This window comes from Triticum urartu, chromosome 5A (assembly GCF_056163025.1).
Source record: "Triticum urartu cultivar PI428250 chromosome 5A, HENAU_Tu73, whole genome shotgun sequence".
In the NCBI taxonomy this organism is placed as follows: domain Eukaryota; kingdom Viridiplantae; phylum Streptophyta; class Magnoliopsida; order Poales; family Poaceae; genus Triticum; species Triticum urartu.
In genome coordinates, this window is record NC_141877.1 from 517,781,693 (window position 1) to 517,797,672 (window position 15,980).

The following is a 15,980-nucleotide window of genomic DNA, read 5'->3' on the forward strand; positions in this document are numbered from 1 at the left end:
AACGACAACTTTGGTTTCTTGCCAAACCACAGTTCATAAGGCGTCGTCTCAACAGATTTTGATGGTGCCCTATTTAACGTGAATGTAGCTGTCTCTAATGCATAACCTCAAAACTATAGTGGTTAATCGGTAAGAAACATCATAGATTGCACTATATCTAATAATAGTACGGTTATGACATTCGGACACACCATTATGTTGTGGTGTTCCAGGTGGCACGATTTTGTGAAACTATTCCACATTATTTTAATTGAAGACCAAACTCGTAACTCAAATATTTGTCTCTGCGATCAGATCGTAGAAACTTTATTTTCTTGTCACGATGATTTTCCACTTCACTCTGAAGTTTTTGAACTTTTCAAATGTTTTAGACTTATGTTTCATCAAGTAGATATACCCATATCTGCTCAAATCATCTGTGAAGGTCAGAAAATAACGATACCCGCCGCGAGCCTCAACATTCATCGGACTGCATACATCGGTATGTATTAGTTCCAATAAGTCAGTTGCTTGCTCCATTGTTTCGGAGAACGGAGTCTTAGTCATCTTGCCCATGAGGCATGGTTCGCAAGCATCAACTGATTCATAATCAAGTGATTCCAAAAGCCCATCAGCATGGATTTTCTTCATGCGCTTTACACCAATATGACCTAAACGGCAGTGCCACAAATAAGTTGCACTATCATTATTAACTTTGCATCTTTTGGCTTCAATATTATGAGAATGTGTATCACCACAATCGATATCCAACAAACCATTTTCATTGGGTGTATGACCATAGAAGGTTTTATTCATGTAAACAGAACAACAATTTATTCTCTTACTTAAATGAATAACCGTATTGCAATAAACATGATCAAATCATATTCATGCTCAACGCAAACACCAAATAACACTTATTTAGGTTCAACACTAATCCCTAAAGTATAGGGAGTGTGCGATGATGATCATATCAATCTTGGGACCACTTCCAACACACATCGTCACTTCACCCTTAACTAGTCTCTATTCATTCTGCAACTCCCATTTCGAGTTACTACTCTTAGCAACTGAACCAGTATCAAATACCGAGGGGTTGCTACAAACACTAGTAAAATACACATCAATAATCTGTATATCAAATATACATTTGTTCACTTTGCCATCCTTCTTATCCGCCAAATACTTGGGGCAGTTCCGCTTCCAGTGACCAGTCCCTTTGCAGTAGAAGCACTTAGTCTCAGGCTTAGGACCAGACTTGGGCTTCTTCACTTGAGCAGCAACTTGCTTGCCGTTCTTCTTGAAGTTCCCTTTCTTTCCCTTTGCCCTTTTCTTGAAACTAGTGGTCTTGTTAATCATCAACACTTGATGCTCTTTCTTGATTTCTACCTTCATCGATTTCATCATCATGAAAAGCTCGGGAATCATTTTCATCATCCCTTGCATACTATAGTTCATCACGAAGTTCTACTAACTTGGTGATGGTGACTAGAGAATTCTGTTAATCACTATTTTATCTGGAAGATTAACTCCCACTTGATTCAAGCAATTGTAGTACCCAGACAATCTGAACACATGCTCATTGCTTGAGCTATTCTCCTCCATCTTTTAGCTATAGAACTTGTTGGAGACTTCACATCTCTCAACTCGGGTATTTGCTTGAAATATTAACTTCAACTCCTGAAACATATTATATGCTCCATGGCGTTCAAAACGTCTTTGAAGCCCCGATTCTAAGCCGTTAAGCATGGTGCACTAAACTATCAAGTAGTCATCATATTGAGCTAGCCAAACATTCATAATGTCTGCATCTGCTCCTGCAATAGGTCAGTCACCTAGCGGTGCATCAAGGACATAATTCTTCTGTGCAACAATGAGGATAATCCTTAGATCACGGATCCAATCCGCATCATTGCTACTAACATTTTTCAACTTAGTTTTCTCTAGGAACATATAAAAATTAAACGGGGAGCAACATCGCGAGCTATTGATCTACAACATAGATATGCTAATACTACCAGGACTAAGTTCATGATACATTAAAGTTCAATTAATCATATAACTTAAGAACTCCCACTTAGATAGACATCCCTCGAATCATCTAAGTGATCACGTGATCCATATCAACTAAACCATAACCGATCATCACGTGAAATGGAGTAGTTTTCAATGGTGAACATCATTATGTTGATCATATCTACTATATGATTCACGCTCGACCTTTCGGTCTCCAGTGTTTCCAGGCCATATCTGCATATGCTAGGCTCGTCAAGTTTAACCCGAGTATTCTGCGTGTGCAAAACTGGCTTGCACCCGTTGTAGATGGACGTAGAGCTTATCACACCCGATCATCACGTGGTGTCTGGGCACGACGAACTTTGGCAACGGTGCATACTCAGGGAGAACACTTTTATCTTGAAATTTAGTGAGAGATCATCTTATAATGCTACCGTCAATCAAAGCAAAATAAGATGTATAAAAGATAAACATCACATGCAATCAAAATATGTGACACGATATCGCCATCATCATCTTGTGCCTTTGATCTCCATCTCCAAAGCATCATCATGATTTCCATCGTCACCGGCATGACACCATGATCTCCATCATCTTGATCTATATCAATGTGTCGTCACATGGTCGTCTCGCCAATTATTGCTATCGCATAGCTATAAAGTAAAGCAATTATTTGGCGCTTGCATCTTATGCAATAAAGAGACAACCATAAGGAAAGGGAAGGGAAAAGAAGAAGGGAGGAAGGGGGCGCCCCCCTCCCCAGTCCAATTCGGACCAGCTCATGGGGAGGGGTGCGGCCACCCTTTGAGGCCTTTCTCTCCTTTCCCGTATGGCCCATTAAGGCCCAATATGAATTCCCGTAACTCCCCGGTACTCCCGAAAATACCCGAATCACTCGGAACCTTTCCGATGTCCGAATATAGTCGTGCAATATATCGATCTTTACGTCTCGACCATTTCGAGACTCCTCGTCATGTCCCCGATCTCATCCGGGACTCTGAACTCCTTCGGTACATCAAAACACATAAACTCATAATATAACCGTCATTGAACTTTAAGCGTGCGGACCCTACGGGTTCGAGAACTATGTAGACATGACTGAGACACGTCTCCGGTCAATAACCAATAGCGGAACCTAGATGCTCATATTGGCTCCTACATATTCTAATAAGATCTTTATCGGTCAAACCGCATAACAACATACGTTGTTCCCTTTGTCATCGGTATTTTATTTGCCCGAGATTCGATCATCGGTATCTCAATACCTAGTTCAATCTCATTACCAGCAAGTCTCTTTACTCGTTCTGTAACACATCATCCCGCAACTAACTCATTAGTTGCAATGCTTGAAAGGCTTATAGTGATGTGCATTACCGAGTGGGCCCAGAGATGCCTCTCCGACAATCGGAGTGACAAATCCTAATCTCGAAATACGCCAACCCAACAAGTACCTTCGGAGACACCTGTAGAGCACCTTTATAATCACCCAGTTACGTTGTGACATTTGGTAGCACACAAAGTGTTCCTCTGGTAAACGGGAGTTGCATAATCTCATAGTCATAGGAACATGTGTATAAGTTATGAAGAAAGCAATAGCAACAAATTAAACGATCAAGTGCTATGCTAACGGAATGGGTCAAGTCAATCACATCATTCTCTAATGATGTGACCCCGTTAATCAAATGACAACTCATGTCTATGGCTAGGAAACTTAATCATATTTGATTCAACGAGCTAGTCAAGTAGAGGCATACTAGTGACATATTGTTTGTCTATGTATTCACACATGTATTATGTTTTCGGTTAATACAATTCTAGCATGAATAATAAACATTTATCATGATATAAGGAAATAAATAATAACTTTATTATTGCCTCTAGGGCATATTTCCTTCACCTCGGCCCTGGCCGCGACGCTTCTTCTTCTTCTTGGCGGGGCCTTGGCGGCCGCGAGAGGGGGGGCCGCCCGGAGTGGGAGCCGTGGAGGGGGCCGAGGGGCCGGAGGCATGGGGCGGGACGTATTTCCGAGCAGCCAAAGCGGGAGGAGGAACTGGGACGCGGGGGACGGGGGCGAGCAGCACGAGACGGGGAAGGGCTGCGGCCCCGACGTGGGGTCGGAGATGGTGAGCGGCGGCGCGGCCTCCAATCCCCCGAAGCGGCAGGGCGAGGAGAGCGGGAGCGGCCCCGAGCGTCGCGGCGAGCCGGGGAGCGGCGGTCGTCACGGCGTCCCTCGTGGAGCTCGTGGAGCTCGCGGAGCTCACGCCGGAGCTCCTCCTCACGACGAAGGGCATCGGGGGATGGACGAGGGTCGTCACGGCGATCCTCAGCACGTCGCTTGGGCCGGGGCGTCCCGTCCTCCCAATCGCGAGGCATGGCCAAGCGCGGCAAGGGAGGAGGAGACGCGGGGGGAGGGGAGCGATGGTGGAGGACGAAGCGCACGAAGGAGGCGCGAGGAAGGGTCGAGCGGGGTCGAGGGTGGCGGCGGAGGGAGGGAATGAGGCGGATGGAAGGGCCCCAGGGAGCCAGATCGAGGTGACCGGGGCATTGGGCCTAGGGCACGGGGACGGCCCAGGAGCGGCCATCCGGCCCGACTGGAGAGGCGCGGGCCCAGGAGGGGGCAAGCCAGGTAGGCCGGCGCGTGGCCCAGGAGGCCCCTCCCAGGAGAGCCACAGCCCAGCGAGCGGGGGGGGGAGACGCAACCCGTAGGGTTTCTCCCCGTGGTGCGAGACTCACCGCCGCCGCCGCCGGCGAGCCGAGAGTGAGGGCCGGCAACGAACGCCGCCAGCGGTGGAGGATACGGAGGGACGGCGTGGATGAACCGAAGGACGCGATGAAGGGTCGGAAAGGCGACAGGCGAACGAACGGAGCCGCGGGGGGCACGCCACAGCGATCCGCGGGCGGGGCAGGGGGCATCTCCGGCAGGAAACTAGCCACCGGGCGATGCCAGGACGAGTGGGTGCAGCCCTGCTCAGAGCGGCCGACCACGCCCCAGGCCCGGAGCCGCCGGCGGCGAGCCCCATCCACCCGCAAGGCCGCACCTTGCGTCCCACACGCCCGATACGAGCTCGAGGGCGGTGTCGGCATCTGCAGCGGCCACGAGCCGGCGACCGAACCCCGCACGCGGGGGCTGGGCCACCGGCCGTGCAGGGCAGAGCAGAGCGACGAGGAGCGGAGCCAGGGGAGAGGGGGCTCCGGCTGGAGCGGGGAACGGCTCCTCGTCGGCCAAGTCCGCCCAGCGGATGCGCGGGGCCAGAGCAGGGGCGGGCGAGAGGGACAGAGGTCCGGGAGCGATGCCGGGGGCCTGCGGGGCGGAGAGAGCCGGCGGAGCGGAGGGGGGCGACGACGGAGCACGGGGAGGCGGCGGAGGCGACCACCAGCGCGGGCAGGGGCGGATCGCCAACGCGGTCGCCAGAGCCTGAGAGCGCCATCCGCCCTCCCTCCAACATACATTGGTTTCGCCAACTGGCCCAACCCGATCTTTACATGTTCTTGCCGCTTGACCAATCAATCCTCGAGACTGACCAACCCCCCCCCCCCCAGCGTCTCGACCTCCTCAGCGGGCCACTGTCTCAGCTGCCTCCCACTTGGGTTGAGTCAAAACTTCCTAGGATTCGCCTAAAATATCACCCAATACTTCAATGATCACTGTACAAATGAAAAACTTTGTTTTTTCTAAACTATACCAGCATACATGCATGTTAGTGTGGAGGTACCTGGATCAGGTGTCTTCAACTATTATGAAAAAACAAGGTACTAGGTAGAATCACGGTGTTGCTATTGTTGCTGAGCATATAGAGAGGATAAGATGCAAGTTTCATTTATAATCCTCACATTTAGTGTCCAACATGGTAGATGGATAGGAATAGCACCCACGGGCTGAAGGCCCACGCCACCTTCCACAACCACAGCCCTCCCACCGCACAGCTTCTGGGCATCATTGGCCAGTGTTGTGGCCAGTGTCTCCACTCCGCTCGGTGCCTCAAACTCAAAGCTGACCTTGACGTCAGCCTGACAGACCAAGTGCATAAATTTATTGGATTCTAATTAATCATGAACCGATCACCGCACTTAATGACCGTTGGAGTATTATTTAATAATAAAACTTATAAAAGGAACAATATGACCATCACCAGAAGTTATGGCTTCGATGATACCAGTCGCGGGGCTATGTTCATAGGGGGAGGGGGCACCGCCTCCCCTCGCTAGTATGGGAAGGATCATTGAAGACTTTTTTTATTGACTTAGATCGAAGAAAATAGTTTTGTTATCCCCGTCATTGTTGCTCGTCACCAGTGGGGTTATCGAACACGGATAATCCTACACTTATGGGGCATAGGCCACGGGAGAGAGGCTACGGGCTAATGTGTCTGCTCCTTGTTAATCTCTCTTCCCTTGAATTTCGTTGAGGGCCCCATCACTAACCAACCATTGATTTACGCTTCAGTCCGTAGCTACTTCCGTGCTAAAACATTCCGTAAGTGTAGCATTTCCCATCAAACACATAGCACTCTGTGATTGTTAGCCCGGTCAACAACGACGAGTATCTTTTGACGCCGATGAAGCAAAGCTGATATTTTTTATTGATCCATCCGTGGTGTAAGGCTTGATATATACACTTAGTCACTCACCCCTATAAACACACGCGTGTACACCCTATCCCTATGATCACCTCTCTTTCATCTGTTCAGAAATTACTTTGTTTCTTACTTTTTGTGAGCAATTGCCAACCTACAAATTGTAAGAGTTATTGTTTTGTTCTCCACTCTTTTATTATTCTTACGTTTTCTTGTTTCTGTTTTTTTAATGACATCAAAAGCCAAGTCTCTCCTTGGCAGAAATGCTGTTCGTAAGAGTCTATTTAAGCCAATTTTTCATGTGGCAAAAGTTTTCAATTTGAATCACAACTATATGTTTTTAAATGGAGTCGCAACTGCAAGTTTTCACGTACTATGTAATGTTTTTTTTTCTTCCTTCTATATTGACCACATGTACTCCCTCCGTTCCTAAATATAAGTCTTTTTAAAGATTTCACTATGAACTACATGCGAAGCAAAACGAGTGAATCTACACTCTGAAATATATATATATATATATATATATATATATATATATATATATATATATATATATATAGTTTGTAGTGGAATCCCTAAAAAGTAGGAACGGAGGGAGTAGTTCTTCTGCATGGTTGGAAAGAAAAGTAGTTCAATGGAGCTTAAGTCTAGTAAAAAAAGTTGTAGTTTTCTTTTGTGGGATTCACTCTTTAATTCCATAAAGCACGAATTTTTGAAAACGAGGGAGCATCCCTGGCCTAAAAGCAGAGAGATGATGATTAGCAAGGGCCACAACTCACTTTTCGTGGCAATCACAGAGTCACAGAGAAGCCCAAGGATGCATTTCTTTATCTTCCCACCGTGCTTCCATGTGGACCATGTGGATTTTCAAACACTAATCACATCACATGCTGCTCATCACGCTGTACACTAGACCATGCACCATGCCTTCTTTTTCCCCTGCACACTCGACAGGTGTTCCCTGTGTGCATGGAACATGTTGTACTACTGTAAAAGAATTGCGCATACAAAGTGAATGTATGCATGTTCATGTTCCACTGGCAAGCCATTACACAGACCAATCATCGCAGCTACCAAAAACCACCTGAGAATGAACAAATGAAATCTGCCCTACAAATACAATACCCATAGCTACAACAGGTACGGTACACCAGCAAACCAGATAGGAGTTTGACCACACGGTGACAATCACCATATACTGTATTATACAAGCAAGAGTAATGTGGCACTAATGACTACTGCTAATCACCCACCTAATATTAGACGGCCAATGAACAAATCTGCAACAGGTCTCACCGGGTTGCGCATTCACCGTCACTCGAGCAAAAAAGTAAAATTCCTCTAGTTGTATATGCTTCCCGGGTTGATGAAAGCCACCATTGTCGTTGCTTGAGAAAGAGCTCTAGGTGAATGTCTTGGCGATGGACGAGGTGGTCACCAGGCCCGCGAGCAGACCGACGAAGGTGCCGCTGTTGTAAGTGCTGGACTCTGTCTGCACCGCATTGTCGCGCAAGTCCACGAAAGAGTCATTCTGAAATGGCCCGCCCACAACGGCTCCCGTGGCGACATTCGGGTTCGGGCTGGACGAATGGAGGTACTCGAATCCCTTGCAGCCCGTTTTCGCATCCGCGGGGATGGATGCCCCCCTGTGGTGCACCTGCTGCGGGTAGCTGCTCCCATATCCCACCAGGTAGCTAAGCTTCATTGGGTTGTCACCCAGCACGTAATTTGCCTGACAAAATGACATGGCAGAATAAATCAGATACATACACCCTTCAGTGCACATGATGAATGAAAGACAGACGTGGTGTCCCTAACGCGCCCATGGATCATGATAAAATATGCAATTAATCGTCAACAGCAAGATGGTTTACTGAAAACTAGAGATAAAGATATGGCTTGCCGGAATGGCAGTTTGCAAGTTTGTACTTAGTTCACCTGTGATATAGCGAAATTGCGAATATCTGTCGGACTAAAATACTTTCCACTGCACTCCACCGCAGCTGTTTGTGATGTCAGCATGTAGTCGCTGTAAACAACAGCAAGGAATGCTGCATTTATGCCATGCTGCAGAGAATTCCACCCACTTATCCACACCAGTCCTCCTGCAATGGGAATACCATGATCGAGTGAAACTATGGAAGTATGCATGATTGTAATACATATTACAATAAACATATTATGAAATTCTCTACGCAGAGAGGGAACGTGAAAGTCACCCATAAAGCATAAAGCATCCCTACATGGACTCATAAAACCAAATCAACTAACAGAAATTTCAACATACCGCTAGTCCTACTACCAGTGGCTGACGGAGAATCTGGTAGAAGCCCACAAATGACTGCCTCAGCAGTGTCTCTGTACATTTTGAGTCCACTGTTTTCAGCATTAGATATCTCTTTGGATCCAAAGAAATTTACTCTTGACAAAAGGATCTGCACAGAATAGACAAGAGCACTTCAGGTACTTATCCTTGTAAGAAAGAGAGAATTCTAAAGAAACCATGCTGAGGTAATAATTCACACGGTTTAGTTCATGCAAACCTGTGTCCCTGGGAGCTTGTCATCCCAGCTGAACCATGTTGGCCTTCCCCAATCAGCATAATCTTTCCCGTTCTGCACAGTCACATAACTGAGATATGTCTGATCTCCTGTAGCATGATAGAGCCAACTCGCTGCCCAGAGGAGCTCATCGACATAGCCAGTAGAATTATAGTACTTCTGAAGATTTGGATAGGTGTCGCTGGCGATGCCTTTATAAGTATCAGCAAAAGTAAATAACTTCTGGGCATGTTGAAGAAGTGAATCAGAATATGTAGTATCACTGGATTTGAAAACCATTGATGCTGCCGCCATGGCTGCTGCTGCCTCAGCAGCGATATCTGACCCAGGGTTCTTTGGGTTAATCTGTGTGAGCGGCCTTTTCTCGGTCATTGTTTCTGGCCTTTGCCAGCAGTCGTGATCTAGATCAGGATCACCAACCTACAAGGTAACAAACAATTTTTCAAAAGCTGGTTCAGTGGTTAAACGAAAAGACAATTGCGCTTCCCTTTGCTGTTCTGAAGTTATAAGAATGTTTTCAACGCCTGAAGCTGAAATTGGCTACCCAAATCATGCTGAAGCAATAAGGAGATTCAGTTGCCTAATTTATTAATGCTTAGATCTGATTTTACTGAATTGTCGCCTACACTGAATGATTTCAGTAATGATTTACCTTAGCCTACAAAACATTATTCTTCAGGGAAGAGATTGTTTATTGAGGATGTACTTCCTCCATTCACAAATATAAGATGTTTTGGATATTTCAATATGGACTACATGCGGACTGAAATGAGTGACCAAACACATTAAAATGTGTCTATATAGATCCGATTTAGAAAAAAAGTCAGAACATCTTATATTTGTGAACGGAGGGAGTACATTGTATTATATGCTTCTGCATGGCATGCAGTTTACACCCTGCCCAGTATATTTGACTAAACTCGGTTGACTGAAACACTTGAGATCCCCCACCATCAAGGGTTAACTTTACATGGTTTTAAGTTTTAAAACTGTATAAGGTACAACTCAGATTCAGTTTTAAAAACATTTGTCTTGTGGTACCACATAATGAAGGAATGCAGCTATAAAGACAAAAGGAAAAATGTAAGGACGGGAAGGAAAGGAACATTGGGTTTGCCCTTGTCCAACAGTGCCAATGATCACACCAAATGTGTCATTTTGAACATATGAAGCAGACAACTAAGTGGCTCCTAAACATTAGGTGTCCTGAACATGACATCTCACCTTGACTCTTGTTTTCCTACCTTCCTACCTACCAAACTCTCACCTCTACTGAACTGCCATTAGATAGATCCAATGAAAATATACCCACAATCAAATTCCATTAACCAAACAGTCATTCTAACTCCCAAAATATACCTCAAACCATTTACCTACAGGCAAAAAAGAACAGAACATTTCTAACCTGAATGTAGAACACGTTGTCAGTAGGATGAGCCGCGATGAGGAAATCCGTGACCCACCGGAGCGCGTCAAGCGCTGGGTCTAGCTGCTTGGCGGCGGTCATCTGATCCCCGTACTCGAGCACGGACCACGCGAGCACCGTCGCCGTGAACGCCATGGGGAAGGTGAACTTCATATGATCCCCGGCGTCGTACAGCCCCTTGGAGAGATCCAGCTTGGCTTCTTTCCCATCGTTGAGCGCAGAGTCGCCTCGCCACGGGATCTGGTTGTCGACCAGCTTCCCCGCTGCAGAACAGAACAGAAATCAACAAGATTTTCTCGGATGGATCATCGCTGAACATGCGCAGCATGGCATTAGAGTATGGGATTGACAAAGTAGCAGTCTCCAGTAGCTAAAGGAGCAACACTGACATCAAATAGCAACAAGTTTCACAGCCAGATAAGAAGATTTGAGTGGAATCTGAGAGCCAGCCCACATTGCTAGGTAAAAGAAGCATACAGCTTTTCACAGTAAGCGGAGAAGCTGTCCACTGAGAAATAAGTCAAAACCATGAGGAACTGGACACCCAAATTAGCAAGGAAAATCTAGCCGACAACAATTTCGGAGGCAACAGCCAGTACGAAATTGTCCAGCTACGTCCAGCAAAAAGAAAACACACCCGAGGCAAAGAGAGAATTGACCTCTCCACCCACCATCGGGGAGAAGAGACGGCGCACGATACGAAAATGAATCTAGGCGCGCCGACGAAACCTCGATGCCCGGAGCAATGCTTCGGCGCGGGATCGCGGCGGCGGCGGCAATGCAGGGACAACTAAGCGGGGACGGCTAAGGCCAGCGGCGGAACTTTTACTCACCCTTCTGGACCTGGAAGAACTGGAGCGCGACCCCGAGCGCGTCGCCGTACTTGGAGTCGATGTCCCCGGGCGGGCCGGGGACGGGGAGCGGCTTGGGCGGGCGGCTCCGGCCCCCTCCGCCCCCGCCCGGCTTGCGCTTCATGATGGCCACCACGGCCGCCGTGGCGACCAGCGCCAGCACCAGCGCCACGATCAGCCAGCCGCAGCAGCCCTTGGTCCTCGACCCCATCTCTCCCTCCCTCCCTCCCTCCCTTCCTCCTATCGCATTCGCCGCCCGCTCAACACCTCCTCCGGCTGCTCGCGCGCGGAGAGAGAGAGAGAGAGAGAGAGAGAGAGAGAGAGAGCTAGGCCGTTGCCGCTGCCGCTGCCGCTGCTGGAGCTGCGGTTAACTAGGCTCGCTCGCCGCGCGGCGGATGGGGGCGGGGCGGGTTGGTGGGGTGAGGTGAGGTGGTGTGGGGTGGGGTGGCAGGGACTGGGGAACGAACCAACCATAGAACGGCTGGGTGCACGGTCGGGGAGGAGGGGGGTGGGGCGTCCGGTCGCTGAAGGCGGGGCCGGGAGGGTTTGGTTGGGTGCGTGGGCCGCTGCTGGCAGTGGGGGCGTCGGAGGGTGGTGGGGCGCAGGCGCGGGTGATGGACGGGGGGACGCGTCGGGTGAGTGGTCGAGCACCGACAGGGGACCTCGCCCGGTAACGACTGGTGACGAATCCGGCGTGTATGTACCCCAGTACAGTACATGACACGCCAAGAAATGGAAAGACGAAAGCGTGCACAGTGCACTAAAGTGTAAACAGTACAAAAAAAAACAGCACATCTTTCTAAAAAAGATTAACTACGTTATGTTTTGTGTGTCATGTTTTCAGATTTTAGAACATTGTGAAATGTGTATGGTGGCCTTTTGCTTGGGCGGGGTGCTCTCTACCCATTGTTACTGGGCTCCACGAATTGATCGGACAGACCTCCGTTCGGTTAATCCAGTTGGGTTTGCCGTGGACATTCGGACTGATACACCAGCAGTCCCCGACTTAGAGCATCTACATTTGGACTTAGCAAATTCGCCCACCCTAAATATCCATGGAGCGCCCGGTTAGTTTTGGACATGTCCCCTTGAGCCTCTTTTTGTCTATGCATGCAGTCATGGTCCTCATTTTCTTCCATATACTTGCATTTGATTGATGTAGATGAAGAGAGAGAAAGAATAATGAAAGAAAAAAGATGGTCCGGGGTGGGTTGCGTCCTTCATGGTGGACTGACCGGGTGCATCACGGTGCTGTCGTGAGCCTTCATGGCGGACTGACTGGGTGCGTCTCGGCGCTGTTGTGAGCCTTCATGGAGGATTGACTAGGCGGTCGAGGTGTTCGGACCTCAGTACCTGAGAGAACCAACTATGGCTCCTAGCAATCTCATAAGCAAGAGGGTGACCAGATTTGTTTGGAAATGGATGAACTGCCCAAAGGCTTTACAAGGGCAATATCAGGGTCATGGTAAGAAGCCCACCATCATTTTTGAAGTAGTTTCATCAAAGGATCTTTGGATTTGGCATGCTTTCTTTGGCATGCCCGGGTCGCACCATGACATCAATGTGCTGCAATGATTTTCGTTGTTTGAGAGGCTGACTGAAGGAAAAACTCCTCCTTGCCTGTATACTGTCAATGGACATGAGTACAACATGGGTTAATATCTGGTTGACGGTATCTATCCTCCATTGGCTACCTTTGTCAGCACCATCTCAAACCCAATTGGCCAGAAAAAGACTCACTTTGCCCAAAGACAAGAAGCGGCTAGAAAGGATGTCGAGAGGGCATTTGAAGTTTTGCAGGCCCGTTTTGCAGTTGTTTCGTTGTTCGCGGACCTGCTAAATAATGTGGTCCGAAAACCTTATGGGAGGTGATGACATGTTGTGTGATCATGCACAACATGATCGTCGAGGATGAGCGTGACAATGCTGTCGCAGCTCTGGAAATTGAGAATATGGGTGATCCTATCCAACTTTCGGACGAGAATCCGACCATATTTGAGGAGTTTATTCAAATGCATCAACAATTTCGGCATCGACCAACTCACGAGCAGCTAAAAGAATATCTAATTGAGCATCAGTAAAGGAGACAACAATGTTTGGGATGTAATATTTGAAACTTTTTTAAATATGAACTAGTGCTGCATGCGGCTATTTGAACGTTTGTACCCTTTGCATGCGGCTATTTGATCATGCGGACTAGAGAAAAAACCAAAAAAAGGGACGTATGTGACTATGGTTGGATGACGTCCTCCCGCATCCGTGTCCGTGGACGGATGCGGGAGAAAATTTATAAGTTGCCATTAGAGATGCCCTAACCATCCAACCACACATTGGTTTCAAGCGTCCCATCCAGATACCATTCAACCACACATTGATCCCTTTGTCCCGTTCCCGAGTACATGCGGCTGGACCGTGGCGCCATCATCCGGCCTGCGTTAGCTGCAACATCCATCACGAGGTACATGATTGCCATCAGAGGCATCTCATGGCGCGCGTGAGCGTGCGGTTACGGGGCTGGGCAGGCTGTTACGCTCGTTGCTTCCGATCCAATCCAGCATTAGGGAGATAGCGATTGAGTGTCATGACTCATGACGGTGGTTGTCTGGCTTCGGAGGCACAAAAAAGTAGTACTAGTGATATTATCCGTGCCGATAACGTTGAACGAACGAGAGAGCATGTGACCCACAGACGATTCCCTCCCCGGTGAGCTCCGAGTTCGCCGGGTGTGCCTGCACTTGGGGTATCTCATCAGTTTTAAAAAAGATGGCGCGTGTAGCGTCAGATCGTTTGCTTAAAGTAGGCTGCAGTACTAAGTACATATTATATTTACCCACCTGAGTACTGAGTAGAGATCATCGATCTGATCCATCCATCGCCCTCATAAACTAAGCCTAAGCCGGTCTTCCAATCCGGTAGTAAAGTGAAGCCGATCCACGACGGGTTGAACAACCACGGATCGATTTTTAGCACATATAGTAAACAGTTTAGCATCCGGAGATGTTGGTGGATCGATTTCTGAAAGTCACCTCACCATTAGCGATCCCGGATACGTGCAAGCAAGTAGAAAGTAGCAACCACCATTACCATACCTGCTTAGCTGCCGCACCGATTACAGACTGTGGTGAGCAGTGATGTCTCACCTCGCCTCGTCCTCGTGGTTGTTGGCCTGGCTTGGCTTCACCAAGGATCATTACAATCTTTTTCCGTACAAACAGAATGCTACGTACTACCGTTGGTGATGGAACCAACCCAAGAATTATCCGCGCGCGTACGCATTCCGTGCGTGACAATGGTGTCAAGGGAGCCAACTGTATGGACCAAGGGGTTTATGATTCATCTGTAGAAAAAAACCTTTTTTTGGTTGCTTTCTGTGTGTACCACTTGAGCACCGGTGCAGCACAGCTGCTCATGGTTACCTGTGCCCTGACATCTTGCTGGTTCACGTCCCAACCCAGAGAAATATTCCCTGTGTAATTAATCAGCGAAAGCAATTCCTTGGACCAACAAATGATCACGAGTTTAAAGAGGCAGAAGCATACTACTAAAATTCCCCGAAAATAATAATCCAGTGATATCATCCTACGCAAGGATCAACTAATCAAAGGACGATTTCCGTTTCTTCGTGGAATGTCAGCGTTTTCGTAAAGTTGTCCGTTTATGTCGGCAGTACGGGGCGGGGCAAGGTGAGAGCTGTGTGGCCGCGGCATGAAAGCTCGCGCGGCGGCAACCATGGCCAGCTGGGCCGGCGGCGCACCGCCGGCACTGGCGACGACCACGCATACAAACTGCTCCAAGAAATGTCCCGGTGAAAATGTTTGGAGGAAGAAGAGGATTGATGCTTATACGTGGATCCCATCTGTCATAAACGGTCAATCTAGCAGAGTTAACAATTGTGGGGCACCTTTTCATAATCAAGTTTAATTTCGGCTAAATCAATAATCAGTGATTAGTGGTAGTTCTCTGCTAATTTTTGTGCTTTTTAAAAAATATTTTCATTAAAAAATGTTCAAACGTGTACTTGGAAGATGTTACCCTGTATTTGGAAAAGTGTTTAAAACATGTATTTTAAAAATGTACGTCATGTATTTGAAAAATGGCCAACATGTGTCAGAAAAAAATTTCTGGTGTGCTCTGATGTACATGGTGTACTGAGAAAATAGTAGACATGTGTTGCATAAAATAAAATGGATAAAATCCGACAAAGAATCAAAAAGCAAAGCAAAAAAAAAAACAAGAGAGAAACAAAGAAAACCATAGTATAACAAACAAAGAAACTAAAGAAATCAATAAGAAAAAAAGAAAGCCAGAGTAAAATGAATAAAAATAAATACATAAAAAACCGCGGTGAGAAAACAGAAGAAAACCAGAGAAAAAAATAAAAGAAAACCCGACAGTAGAGCGAACCTAGAGCGTACAGCGAGCAACCGCGCTGATGGGCCGGCCCGCTAGTCGTCATCCGTAAGCGATTCCTATTAGGCTGCGTCCGGCGACATATTAGAGCATCTCCAGCCGTTCGCCCCCCCCCCCCCCCCCCCAGGGCGCTAAAAAAGGGTGGTCTGGGGGCGACCGGCGC

The 15,980-nt window shown here is 47.7% G+C and overlaps 1 protein-coding gene across 1 annotated transcript; it reads right to left on the minus strand.

Annotated features, from left to right (window-relative positions):
* Positions 1–7,660: 7,660 nt before the first annotated feature.
* Positions 7,661–11,695, minus strand: GH9B7 (glycosyl hydrolase 9B7). The gene is made up of 6 exons (XM_048675212.2): positions 11,390–11,695; positions 10,536–10,819; positions 9,113–9,550; positions 8,857–9,004; positions 8,508–8,674; positions 7,661–8,301 (listed from the first exon to the last, which is right to left on the minus strand). The coding sequence occupies exons 1-6, from the start codon at positions 11,616–11,618 to the stop codon at positions 7,972–7,974; spliced, it is 1,596 nt and encodes a 531-aa protein (XP_048531169.1). The 5' UTR covers positions 11,619–11,695; the 3' UTR covers positions 7,661–7,971.
* Between the last annotated feature and the right edge of the window lie 4,285 nt (positions 11,696–15,980).